This window comes from Eptesicus fuscus, chromosome 22 (assembly GCF_027574615.1).
Source record: "Eptesicus fuscus isolate TK198812 chromosome 22, DD_ASM_mEF_20220401, whole genome shotgun sequence".
Lineage (NCBI taxonomy): Eukaryota > Metazoa > Chordata > Mammalia > Chiroptera > Vespertilionidae > Eptesicus > Eptesicus fuscus.
The window spans coordinates 24,869,331-24,882,730 of NC_072494.1; the positions used below are offsets into that span (position 1 = coordinate 24,869,331).

Below are 13,400 nucleotides of genomic sequence, written 5' to 3' on the forward strand. Positions count from 1 at the left end.
CCAGTTTGAAAGGATCCCTGCCCCTTAAGGCCGAGTTTCTCAGCCTCAGTCGCACTGATATTTTAGGCTGGACAATTCTTTGTTGGGGGGGCTCTCCTGTGCACTGTAGAATGTTTGGCAGTATCTCTGACCTCTGTCTACTAGGTGCTGGTAACACTCCCTGGCCCTCAGCTTTGACAACCAAAAACTTTTCCATACACTACCAAATGGCCCCAGCGAGGCAAAATCGCTCCCGGGTTAGTGTTACTGCCTTAGGGTCATAAAAACCTTCAGGTCATAGAACCAGTGCAGGTGGTTCTAGAAGGAATGAAATTTTAAAAAATATCAGTGCCTTGACTTATACTGTGCTGAGTGAGTGAGTGAGTGAGTGAGTGAATGAATGAATGAATGAATGGGTGAGCCACCTGGAGCCCCTTTGATATATTTCTTTTAGGTCTCATCAGAATGATCCCTGGGCTAGTAATTTTAAGATGCTTAAGTGAGAGGTAAAAACACCTCATCCATTTATTCAGTGCTCTGTACAAGTTGTATGATCTGGGACAAGTAGTTCAAACTCTTTGAATCTCAAGTTCATCAGTTCTCAAATGGGGATATTAACCCATGTGCAAGATCATTGGGATAATTACATGAGATAGTTGATGTAAAGCATACAGTATTAGAGGTCTAGGTACTCACTCCTTCAGTGCAATGGACAAGAGGAATTTCAGCAGGATGCCCTCTGGCTACTGCTTCTAATCTTTACCCAAAGAAAAGCACCAGGGTAATTTGAGCACATACTTTTGTATATATATAAACATGTAGGGACTGCCTGACACATTGCCAGGAACTGACATTATCCATCCAACTCATCCCTCACAGGCAACCAGGTTGGTTAAGAGGCCCAGAGAGCTGTGATTTGCCCAGGATCACACAGCTAATAAGGACCTCAGAAGGCTCAGTCGGCACTCAGAGCCGGCTAGCCTCCTGGCCACCATTGCCCGCATCACACTGGGGCCTGTGTTCATTGTGAATTTTGGGGAAATGCTTTGCATATTCTGTGTTCTGTAGTCTCTTATAGACGTAGATGACCAGATCAGGGAATTTCTCCTGAAAATACCGGGGAGGGTCTTGAATTTTCGACTTCATCCTGAAATGAAATGTAAATATTTTGGCAGGCATGCTCCCAATTCTTCCCCCTTTATAGCACATGGCCTGGAGATCACTGTGCTCCCATGATCTATGATAATAAAAGCATAATATGCTAATTAGACCAGACATCCTTCCGGATGACCTTCCAGACGAAGCCGGGCTGTGAGGGCTGAGATAGCCCCTGGGGTGGGCGGGGGCCGAGGCAGAGGCAGCTGCTGCAGGGGCGGGGGCCAGAACTTCTTGCACGAATTTCGTGCATCGGGCCTCTAGTTTCTTTAGAATAAGGACTCGGGAATCTGACAGAGCTAGAGTTATCTCCTGACTTTTCAACTAATTGTGTGAATTTGGGCAATGTGATGTTTGTGAACCTCAGTTTTATCATCCATGAAATGGACGTAATGCAATTCCACGATTCCTTATCTACATTTTCAAAATCCAAAAGTGCCCTAGAAATGGAAAGTTGTTAGTGGTTGTGTTTTTTAATGAGTTTGCAGCTAACATTTTTGGCAGCAAACGCTGATTTAATTAACATGGGGCTAGTTCCTAGATTTTTTACAGTGTTACATTCACTTTACCCAGCTGCCCAGTCCACTGTGGTTCCACCAGGGAGTCTCTAGCCTGCTGTTCAGTGGGACTCAGCAGAAGTTAAGAAGGAAGGTGAGCCCTAACCGGATTGGCTCAGTGGATAGAGTGTTGGCCTGTGGACTGAAGGATCCATGGTTCAATACTGGTCAGGGGCACATGCCTGGGTTGTAGGCTTAATCCCCAGTAGGGGGCATGTAGGAGGCAGCCAATCAATGATTCTCTCTCATCATTGATGTTTCCCTCTCTCTCTCCCTCTCCCTTCCTCTCTGAAAATCAATTAAAAATATTTTTTTTACAAAAGAAAAAAAAAAAAGAAGGAAGATGGGAGCCTGCTGGTCTCATTCATCATTCATTGTAAGACCCATGTAATGGCCGTTTTCCCAACACAGGGGAGGAGTTACTTTTCTTTCATCAAAATTATTTGTGCTCTTCCCATCAAATAGCAGGTATAAATTCAGAACTGGATTTTTAGATCTTCTCATTTCAAATAGGACTTACAGGAATGAAAACAATACTTACCATTTATTCTTTTCTTCATCAATGTGTTCCCCCAAATTCCGGATGAACCTTAGCAAATCACCCACAGTGTCCCAATATTTTAAATAGGGTTTGTTTTTATAAAACGAATTCATTCCTTCCAATATGTCTTCGTCAATCTAAACAAAAAAAAAAACATTTCACAAAAATGTGGTAGCAATGCAAAATAAATCCTGGTGACATACAAATTGGAATATGTGTCAAAAATCACTACTATTAAAAAAGCAGTGGTAATGATAGTTGTGTTTGGATATGGGATTCAGTAACTAAATTTGTCTGTTTCCGAGTTGTTCTCATAAGAAATTTATTAGCACATGGCTTAGAAAATCTTTGGCCACTGTTAAGAGATGTGCTCATTATACTATACCGCACTTTTATCCTTGTGGCCACCCCTCCAAAATGATCATGGTTGTTTTTGTTTGTTTGTTTTTTCTTTTGAATTATATTTCCAAAGGGGTTACATATTTCTCCTTGCCTCTAGGTGTCCCAGGGCAACTTCTGTCATAGTAATGCCTCCCTCTTTGTGCTGGCACCCTTGTAGATGGCTTCATATTTAGAAAGAGTTTGGAATAAGGGAACAAGACGCAACAACCATGGGGCCATAGGTCCCTTAGGAAGAGTGAGTGGTGCCTGAACCACGGCTAGAGAAGACCTGTTGAGACTGCCCACGTGTACTATGTGTGGAGCACACGTGGGAAATGCTGAGCCAGGTGTATGTGGCAGGGTGGGGAAGGAAGGCAGGAATATACACCGGGAAACTTGGCTCTGGACCTGACCTGACAAAAACTGATTGTACGACCATGAAAATGGGCAAGCCACCAAAATCAACAGGAAAAAAAAAGTCTAAAATGGGAATTAAAAGATAAGGCCCGAAGCTCATCAAAATTAAATACAAGTCAATGCAGTTTAGGGGAAACAACTAATGAATTAGGGAACAAAATAATAGGGTTCTCTTCCCAACTCTGCCGATCTCTGCCTTGCCAGTCCTGGGTATTAAGGGAGCCTCAATTTCCCAAGCAACTACATGGCTGGGTGGGCCTGATGGCATCATAGTGTTGTGCAGTGAGTGGCTTTAGTGTGCAGGTTCCGCCACCAAACTGCCCAGCTTCAAATCCCGCTATACCCCTGACTGGCTCTCTGCCTTTGGAAAAATTGTGCCTCAGTTTGCTCACCTGCAAAATGGAGGTATTTGCTTCAGAGGTTGTTATATGGATTAACTGTGGTGACTCACAGAAGTCCTCACAACTGTAGCTGCCATGTAGTCAGCACTACATAGTCATTAGCTATAACTATCATCTGCTCTGGTTTCTCATTTCTCTGTTTCTACAAGTTTAAGTTTCGTAGTTTTATAGATATATTCATTTGGCAGAGTCGTGGCACACCTCCTTCATGCCAGGAATAGAATAACAGACAAGCTAACGGATGGTCTCTGCCCTCATGGAACTTATAGGATAGCAGGGAAAATGAACATGAAGCTGACATTTATGAGTGTGATGTGAAATCTAGAGTCAAGTGAGGGAAGGAAGGCCAAATGAGACCCGGAAACAGAGGTGTGGGAGAAGCAGAGTCCTAGATTGGCATAAGATAGGGAAGCTGCTGGTCTCAGTCGAAGACCTCAGGATTATGGATTCTCCCATAGTGCTTTGTACCTGTCTCTGGGCATCCAGCATGTATCATACAGCCATCGTTTCTGAGTCGCCTGGCCCTACCTGGGCCATGCCATACTCTGCTTTATATATTCATGACCTCATATGGGCCTAGCACATGCCTAGTACTTGTTAGATGTGTGGTAATTAATAATGATGAAAGTTCTGATAGTACTGACTAGATCAAGATGGTGATTTATTTTGATGTTCCACTATATTTAGTTCAAGTTAGGTGGACCTTTTCTTGAAGAGGAGGAATTTGAAAGATCATCTCCTCTGCATAGTCTGCTTTCTTGGGCAGAATGTAGGTGTGTTACGTGGATCCTCAGAGCTGGGCTGTTCACAGGCAGCAGCGGCCCTGGACTGAAAGGCCTCGTGGTGGAGCACTTCCAATGGATTAAGCCCTGTCTAGTCAGCTGCTCTTGTTACCATGGCAATAGGGTCATTAGCTAGGCCCGTCTCAGAAAATAAGTCTTGAGGGAAAGAGCCACAGAAAAGGCAAAGGCTCATGGCTGGGACAAGACTATCCTCAAGAGGAGCCTAGATGGGAGTCTGTTAGGAGGGCTTGTCCTCTACAAGGCAGGGTCGCGGGGGCCGGGGGGGGGGGGGGGGGGCGGGGTAAGAGACCCAAAAGGTAGAGGGGACTAGGACGGGGAGGAAGAAAAGGGAAATCCTTCCTTTCACTTCTTGGTTGGGCCAGGCCAACAGTATATCAAAAAGAAAAACTGTGATAAAACATTACACAGCTTCTTATCCCTTAAATAACCCCCATACTGTAGGAATTGTTCATACCTCCGAGGTCCACTCATCAAAACTTCTGAAAGGTTCTAAGGGTCCAGGTTGCAGTAGTTGGAGGATACTGAGTACTTGGTTCTGTCCTTTTGGCTCTTTGATTTTTTTTTTCTTTTTGATGTCGGATTCATTTCCCACACTCCTAAGGGTCCTATAGCGGCTGAGGATGACAGAATTATCATGGTCACTCCATCCTTCCCACTCTTTCCAGAAAGACAAGACTGTTAGATTTTGGTTTTTAAAAGAAGTAATAAAACTCTGTCTTTAAAAATTCTGCATGATGGGAGAGACAGGTATCTCTCTGTTTCTCTCTCCCTATTCTTCTGAAGAGAGAAACAGAACCCAGAGAGGTTAAGTCACCACTCCAAGGACACACAGCCAGGATATGCCCAGGTGGATCTGCTGATTCTCAGCCTGACTCCCACCCACACCACCTCACTGTGATGGTTAACTTGACTAGTCACAGGGTGCCCAGACTAAACAGTATTCTGGCTGTGTTTGGGAGGGTGCTTCCAGATGAGATTGGCGTTTAAATCAGTGGGCTCAGTAAAGCAGATTGTCCTCCCCAGTGTTACATATATTTCCTATTGGTTCTGTTTCTCTAGAGAACCCTGACTGATGCACTCACTGTCTCCATGCAGGGGGCCTGTGACATACACTTAAATTTTACTTACCTCTCCCAACTCCAGAAGAAAGGATGACCCAGCAGGTCACTCAGAAGGTTTTCCACATTTTCCCCAGGATTGAACAGCTGCTGAATGAGGTGCTGAATTTCTTCATTTGGAGACAATGTAATCACTTCTTCATTGCTTTGAGTCTTCAGCGTCTCAAAAGGGATGTCTCCCTTCCTTACCACATATAGGACCAGCCGTCCAAGGGCCTGCACCAAAACCAGCAATCAAGCCAAAGTTGCTTATGCATGATCACTCTAGTTTGGTGCGTATGGTACAGGCTAGGGGCAAATGGAAAATGGGAGGAATCTCAAGGAGTCCACAGACTGGTTAGGAAGCAAAGACACAGGTTTATGCATAGAGAACTCTTCCAGGCAGTATGGAGTCCTCACAGTTTAGGTTTATAAGGAGGACAAGCTAATCCTGGGCCAGAGTTGCCAAGACAGACTACCTGGAGAAAGAGGAATTTGAGCTGGACCTCAAAGTATGGATAGAAGTTAGATAAACATGAGGAAGAGATAAAGTTTAAAACCGGGCAGGGGGATGTGGGGGGGATGCCAGGAGCTGGGAACTGGGACTTTGGGTTGGGGCTATGTCAGGCAGCAGGTAAAGGAACCAGGCCAGGTCCAGCAGGATACAGTGATGGGCCCAGGGGTTAGGCCACGACAGGGAGGAAAGGCCAAGAAGGAGGCCAGCATCGGAATGCATGCATCAGGCAAGACACCAATCAGGGAAGGAGCTGAAATCTGGAGCCATTGAACCACCAAGGCCAGACCGAGGGATGAAGAGCCCTGGTCCATTGGGGTGAAAGTTCAACACCCTGGAGACTCTCCAGGAGAGATCTGCCCTGACCCGACTGGAAACAATGGGGAGCTTTGGTCTTCGGAGGCCAGGCTCTGTCTCTACTCAGGAGAACCAGTTATTCCAGGATCTTCACCTTTTTAGCCAAACTTAGTCTCTTTTGAGCTGGGGATCCCACCCAGGTGTTTTCGAGGGCCTTAGAATCTGACCCTCTTTGGAGTTTGAATGGAGTGGGAAAAGACATCGTATTTACTTTATCCTTGGGCAGAAAATACCTCCTACGGGAATTCTGGAGCTGTTTTGGAGATACCTCCTAGAAGTGATTTGAGAATGCTCAAATTTATTTACTTATGTAAATAGTGGAGAAAGAGATCTAAAAAGACACGGAAAGAAGCCACAGCAACAGCCAATCCACACCAGCCTAGGGAAATGCCATTGTCTGCAAGGGAGTGACAGCAGTGAGCACTGGGGGAATGCCTTGAAAGTCCCTTCCTTCCTGGTTAAAATAGGGATGTCCTCTAATTGGCCATAGAATATTATAGGGTAATGAATGAATAAGGAAGCAGAGAGATGGAAAAGTTAGCCGACTACAGAAATTACCTCTAGATCGCTCATGACTTGCTCTGGCTCTTCAGCCCACTTGATGCTTTTATCAAAATCTGCCACACGAACAGCGTTCTTGGAATCTAAGGAATAGTTTGTAGAGAGTGGTGCATTGAAAATCCTCATTCTCCATGCTGTGAGTAATTCACTTAAATAAATATGTAACCCAGTGCGCAATCCATCATCTCTAAAGAAGGCAATAATAAAACTTATGTCTGCATTGCTGTTTGTTCCTCGAAACACGCATGTGCCCTGTGTCATTTGACCTATGAAGCATCTGCCAATAGCAAGTCTTCTATTTTATTTTTTCCAAGCCAGCGGGTGGGGAAGGATGAGGAGACATTTAACCAGCACCCCATTCATGCAATTCCTGGGGGTAAAGAGCAGAGATTTGTAAAGGAGCTGTTGGCAGAGTTAAGGTTGCATCCTATGGCTAAAGAACAACTAGCCACAAGGCTCCAAACCCAAGGCCACCTTAGCATACCACTCCATAACCTAACATAATAAATCTAGCCTGATAGCCACCGCCCACCATGACACTGTCATCAGTTACCATGGATCCACCCTGTGCTTATGATGAGTCACTGCCTCCTTGCCCGCTTCAGAATCTTTCTTCCTTGAAGGAAGCCACTGAGTCCTCAGAAAGAGGGATGCGGGGATGAGAATGGTCAGGAACAAGATGACGGGAGGGCAAGTCAGTGATTTGTCATCGAAGAGGTGGCTCCTGCTTTTTGCTTCCTGGAGTCTGAGAAGGAAGGCTGGGCAGCCCCATATAGATGATGGCCAGAGCAGTTGTGTGCTTCTGGAGCCCCTTTTATTGTAAACTTAGACATCTCGTGTGGAAATCCATCAAATTACTCAACAAGTGTTTAGGGAAGGGAAAGGGCCCGTGAAAAGGGGAACACAGTCTCGGCCTAGGGAGTGTAGGGTCTTGGAGTGAAGAGACAAATAATTACAGATACGCGTAAAATTAATTGCCATTTGAAAATGCTAGCCAACAGGGCAGGAAGTTCTGGAAGTGTCTTCCTAGAAGAGTTCCATGGCTGGGGTGGGGAGGAGTCGTCTTTATGAGTCGAGTCTGGGTAGGTGAGCAGAGTGGAGAAGAGAGGGAAGAGAGAACTCCAGATAGGAATTCCCGAGTCAGAAAGGAACCTGGAGAATTCCACCATGACCAAAGGAAGGCCCAGAGAGGAGGAATTAAGTCAGAAAGTGGCTTGTGATGAGGTTGAAGGGGTAGATGGGGGGCAGATCATAAACCTCAGATTGTTTTTCAGTTATAAGAACTGATAAATTCCCTTCATGTGTTTAAGCCACTTGAGTGCTTGCTTGGAATCTGTTTCATTGTATTGTATCTTGTCTTGGCATCCCCAATGTTGACCTGTTTTGCCATTGAGTTTCACAGTAACTGCCACCTTGTCTGAAGGAATACACCTTCAGGATTCTCTGACTTGAAGACTATTCTGGAGCTGGCTCCATCCAAGACATACCTTCATATTTGTATTTGCCAAAGGCAATATGAGGTTAGCTGGTATTCCATTAGCAGCCATGACCTCCATGCGGAGGAAGGGTTACAACTGGGAGCAGGAGAGACTGCACTGTAATTACGACTTTGTTGCATTAACCCTCAAACTGAATAATCCACATTTGCTCCAGTCCTTTCCCATCTGCAATGAAAATGCTTTCCTTTTGTCAACAAGGACCCCACAATTTCTAAGAGACGACTGGGGACTCACCTATTAAGATGTTTTGTGGCTGTAGATCCTGGTGAGTGTATCCACATGACAGGATACACTCCACGGCCTTAAATATAGATAAGAGGATGTTTCGGCTAAACTCATCTTCCTCGTTTTCCACAGCCTCCTCTCTGTGCTCGGCCAAATGCCTCTCCAGCGTCTGCTCGCAGAGGGAGGTGCACACATACAGACAGCCCTTGTGGATCTCATGCCCGTAGAATGTCACCAAGTTGCTGTTCCCGCGGATGCTCTGCAGACAGGAGACTTCCTTTTGTCCACGACTGCTGTCTTCAGAGAATCGCTTCACAGCTACCTCTTGCTCGTCATAGAACCCCAGGTAGATGCCTCCTTCTGAACTGTCAGCGATTTTATATTCTTCATCCCTAAAGATCTTGAGTCTGCCGATCACTGGGCGGTATATCCTGTGGAGATGTTTCAGGGCCGGCCCCCAGTGTGAGCTCTGAGGCTCCCAGTCTTCAGCAGGAGGGTGATAATCTTCTCTGGCTCCATGTTGGAGAAGAAACTTTACAAGGGAACTGTTGTAATTGCGCCTCGCTAACATAACAAGGTTCCCACAATCCGTGCTGGCTCCTTTGTCACACAGCAACTTGGCAATTTCCGCCAGATTGAGTTCGACAGCCCACAGCAGTGCTGTTTTGCCCTCCCTGTCTGTGTCATCAATCTCTATATGTTTTTGTTCCAGAAACGTCTGTACCAAAATCAAGTGCTTCTTTTCCACTGCCAGAATCAGGGGCGTCTTCCCTTTTTCTCCCCTCACATTGACATCGGCCCCATGGTGCAACAGAAGGCGAGCGATGGCCACCACATTACTGTCATCAGGGTTCACAAGAGCATGGATCAAAGCATTTCTGCCCATGTTGTCACGAGCTTTGACATCTGCCCCCATCTCTTCGAGAAGGATCCTCAAGACATCTACCCGTCCATTCTTAGCAGCATCCATGAGAGCTGTGGCCCCTCCTTTCTTAAGCCTCTCTTGGTCCTCCATTGTCTTTCGACCCAAATTTACTTCTGCTCCGTTCTCATACAGGAATCTTAAGGCTTCGACCTTACCATACACAGCGGCTTCCATGAAAGCTGTGAAGCCATGAAGATCCCGCTCATTGATATCTGCGCCTTTTGAAAGGAAAAGTTTGAGCAGCCTCACATTTCCCACAATCCCAGCGACAATGAAGGGAGTAGTCCCATTCCTCTTCCTCAGACAAGGGTTAGCACCATAGCGAAGCAGAAGATCCACCATGTCCTCATTGTTCATTTGTACTGCATTATGCAGAGGGGACCAGCCCCATTCCTCTTCCTGGAAATTGACATCGGCCCCTCCTTCCAGCAATTGCTTGACCAGCTCCATGTCGTCTTCTTTAACGGCTTTTATCAACAAATGATTGTTGTCCCCTGAAGACCCCCCATTGCCAGAGGGTGTGGGTCTGTCCTGGGTCTCCATGGTCTCCATAATAATAAATACCACTGGTTACAACTTTTTGCCTTTGAGAAAATGAAAACTTATCTCCTTGGGACTTGATCAAAGAAACATGGAGCTCTAGAAACTCCTGTCACAACAAATAAGGATTATCTGACTACAGATCAGCAGTATGAGGAAGGACAATACCCTGGGAGTCTTCTGACATTACACCTGGAGACAAAAAGAGGTATTTTGTAATTTTATAATAGAAAACATTTGAATTAGAAAAAAAATGAATTTTACTAGGAACTTTTTCAAAATACACCTACTTATTTATTACAGAATGTTGTATTACATAATATCATAAATATCTATACTAATAAAAGGGTAATATTCTAATGAGACCGGGAGACCTTCCAAACGTCCTTCCGGACAAAGCCATGGTGGCAGGGGCTGAGGCGGAGGCAGTTAGGGGCGATCAGGCCAGGAAGGGAGGGCAGTTGGGGGTGATCAGGACAGCTGGGGGGCAGTTGGAGTGATCAGGCTGGTGTGGGGGGGGCAGTTGGGGGCAAGCAGGCAGGCATGGGGGCAGTTCGGGGTGATCAGGCTGGCAAGGGGGGGGCAGTTGGGGGCAAGAAGGCCAGCAAGGGGGGGAAGGTGGGAGTGAGCAGGCCATCAGGCAGAGTGGTTAGGGGCGATCAGGCAGGCAGGCAGGTGAGCCATTAGGAGACAGCGGTCCTGGATTGCGAGAGGGATATCCACAGGGATCAGGCCTAAACCAGCAGTCGGACATCCCCCGAGGGGTCCCAGATTGGTGAGGATGCAGGCTGGGCTGAGGGACACCCCCCCCCCGCCCTGCCCCGCCCTGTGCATGAATTTTGTGCACCAGGCCACTAGTTACATATATAAAGTCAAAAATGAAAACTATTATTCTATAATCCCATTACCCAGAAATAGACAATGGTAATATTTTAGAATATTTCTATAGATTTAAAAAATAGTTGGGATCATGCTGTGTAAAGTAACTTTGTATCCTTCCTTTCATTTAATGCACATTATAAATAATTTTCTGTTATTACAAAGTCTTTTAAAACATTTTTAATGACTGTGTAATATACCATCACTCAGTTGTTTCATTTCCCTAGTATTAAGCAATTTTTTAAATAAGTTTTTAAACAAGATGTTTTAAATGAGAATTTTCAAACAATTCTAAATAATGTTGCAGCAAATTTATGTTACTTTAGCTTGTTTTCTTATTCTAGATCTTATAATAGAGTTCTTATGATAGATTTCAAAGAATTGAATGACTAATCAAAGGATATGAATCTTTTTAGGATTCTCAACCTATATTAATAAATTTCTTTCAATGTCATTTAAGCACACTCTGACTACAAGTAGATAGCCTCCTTAAAAAAATTTTAAAAGCAGAACTCTTATTTAAAAAAAAAACAGGTAGCTTTTTGCATTTCTTATATCACAGGAAGGTTGGTCACTCTCGGTGTGTTCACTGGCTCCGTGCACGCCTTCTCTGTGCACTGCGTGCTCCTATTCCAAGGAGTTTAGAATAGTAAAGCACGGAGACTCAACCTCAGCAATTTGAGCCCCTGGTTGTGTAACTTCAGACTATTTTGTCCTAATTGTGGAACCTTATCTTATTGAGTCTCGATTTTCTGTTCCCTCAAAGAGGAACAACAATAAGCATGGTCAACTGTATAAAGTGTTTTAACGTAGTGGTATGGCGAATATTAGGCATTCAGTAAATGGTGGAGCTAATCATGTCTCTTTATTTTAAAAACTGTCCAGGAATCCTATTCTCCCCACCCATGTGCATAAACATACTACACACATGGGACCTGGGAGTGTCAGTTTAGTCCAACTGCCCTCAATCAGAACAGAGCAAGTTAGATCCAATTTAAGCATGAGACTGCACCAAAGTGTTATCTGAATGTCTACTGCACCTGCTCCCAAACTCACACAGCCACCATTTTTCCGCTGTCTCACCACTGTCTCAAAGTCTCCACCCTCTCAGGTCTAAATCAGTGGCGCTGCCTAAGCACAATCACCCAGCAATGTGAAACCATTGATCCAAATGTGTCTGTTAGAGCTGAGAGGGGCCAGTCTCAGGAAAGGAGCAGAGAAGGAAAGAAACCCTGAGTGAAATAGTCAGAGTGGAGGATAGATCATCCCAACAAAAGCAGGGTAAGGGATCGTCCTGCTTTCAGTTTCATTTTCCCCCCAGGATCCGAGGTGCCTGGGAAACAGAGCCAACTTGAGTAAATAATGTGTAGATGGTGGCAGAACCTTGGCATTCTCAGGAAGGCTCAGGACTCAAGGGCCCTGGGGCGCCTCTGCCCCTCCTTTCTCTCCCAAAGTCCCACACCCCTTTCACTTCCAGTCCCCAACGCCCAGAGAATCCTTCAAAGAAAAGAACTTCTCAGTCTTTTCCAGCTCTCCCCCTTCTGCTCATCTTACCTTCTCAACGCCGTGGCCTCCTCTGTTACTTCCTGTCAGCACCTACTCTTCAAATACTGTTGCCAGCAGGAAAAAAAATGCCTTCTGGTCACAGTCACGGAGCCAGGGGGGCGGAGCCAAGAAAGGAATGACCAGGGAGCTAAGGGAGGGTAAACTGGCACACACCCACTCCCTCTGGAAGGCGGAGCCTGGGTGCAGCCAGGGCTTTTAGACCCTCTAGAGAGGAAAGTGGTGACTCTTCTCTGACTGCTGGTGACCAATTCGATGCCCAAGGTCATGCTGCTCACTTCTCAGCCTTTCAGGTCACAGCCTCCGGCTTGATCCTTAACCATGTTATTCCAAATCCCCTATCTTCTTGAGGGAAATAAACATTTATTGAACACTGACTTGGGGCCCTGACACTCATTGCTTCACTGTCCCAGTTACTTCCCTAACAGTCCTGCTGATGATGGAACTGTGACTCAGAAAAGCTAACGTTAGCCCGAAGTCCAAGCTCCCTCACCCACCTGGGCACACTCAACTCACTGTCCTAAAAGGGCATTTTGCTGGCATTCTGGAGACCTGGTTCTATAGCCAGACCTGTGACTACTAGTATTTATAATTTATTATTTATAGAACTGTAGCTATTTAACTGAGTGACCAGGTGGGCAGTTAAACAATGTTGGGCCTCAGTTCTCGCATGTAATATGATTTTTCAGGTTCCTTTCTGCCCTAGAAGTTCTGTTTTTTGGCCATTTTCCTAGCATTGAGCTGTATACTGTGTACTGAATGCTACAGTGGAAAGTGTTCCTACCCTCAAAGAATATTGCTGGGGAGACAAACTCCAGAGAGAGTCATGAATTGCTAGCGGAATGTGGCTGCATGATGTTCGCCAGTGTCATGCCATCCAGACTCTGGGTCTTTATTGCCCCTTCCACCCCAATGACACCCAAGCCTCTTTCTCTAGCCCTACCTTCTTCGTTGAGCTTCAGACTCACAAATCTTGAATATGTACCAAACAGAGACCCTCACCTCT

General features: G+C 45.5%; 2 protein-coding genes across 3 annotated transcripts in view; one reads left to right on the plus strand and one right to left on the minus strand.

Annotated features, from left to right (window-relative positions):
* The window catches only part of RGSL1 (regulator of G protein signaling like 1), a 70,888-nt gene that overhangs the window by 53,459 nt on the left and 4,029 nt on the right, over positions 1-13,400 (plus strand). Inside the window, exon 24 of one of the 2 annotated variants that reach the window (XM_054711450.1) lies at positions 8,620-8,701. The exons of the other annotated variant lie outside the window; for it this stretch is intronic. The gene's annotated coding sequence lies outside the window, so the exon portion shown is untranslated. Of the gene's footprint in view, positions 1-8,619; positions 8,702-13,400 lie in introns of those variants that run through there. 2 annotated transcript variants of the gene reach the window in all.
* RNASEL (ribonuclease L) lies at positions 776-9,955 on the minus strand. Its single transcript, XM_008146046.3, has 6 exons — positions 8,497-9,955; positions 6,761-6,846; positions 5,363-5,568; positions 4,689-4,848; positions 2,233-2,369; positions 776-1,126 (listed from the first exon to the last, which is right to left on the minus strand). Exons 1-6 carry the CDS (start codon positions 9,953-9,955, stop codon positions 946-948), a joined length of 2,229 nt encoding a protein of 742 aa, XP_008144268.3. The 3' UTR covers positions 776-945.

Coding starts and splice junctions, on each gene's coding strand:
- RNASEL (XM_008146046.3), bottom strand. CDS start 9,955: ATGGAGACCCAGGACAGACCCACACCCTCTGGCAATGGGGGGTCTTCA. Junction 4,849..5,362: donor TTCTTCTGGAGTTGGGAGAG/GTAAGTAAAATT, acceptor TGTCATCCTCAG/CCGCTATAGGACCCTTAGGA. Junction 1,127..2,232: donor GATGAAGAAAAGAATAAATG/GTAAGTATTGTT, acceptor ATTTCATTTCAG/GATGAAGTCGAAAATTCAAG.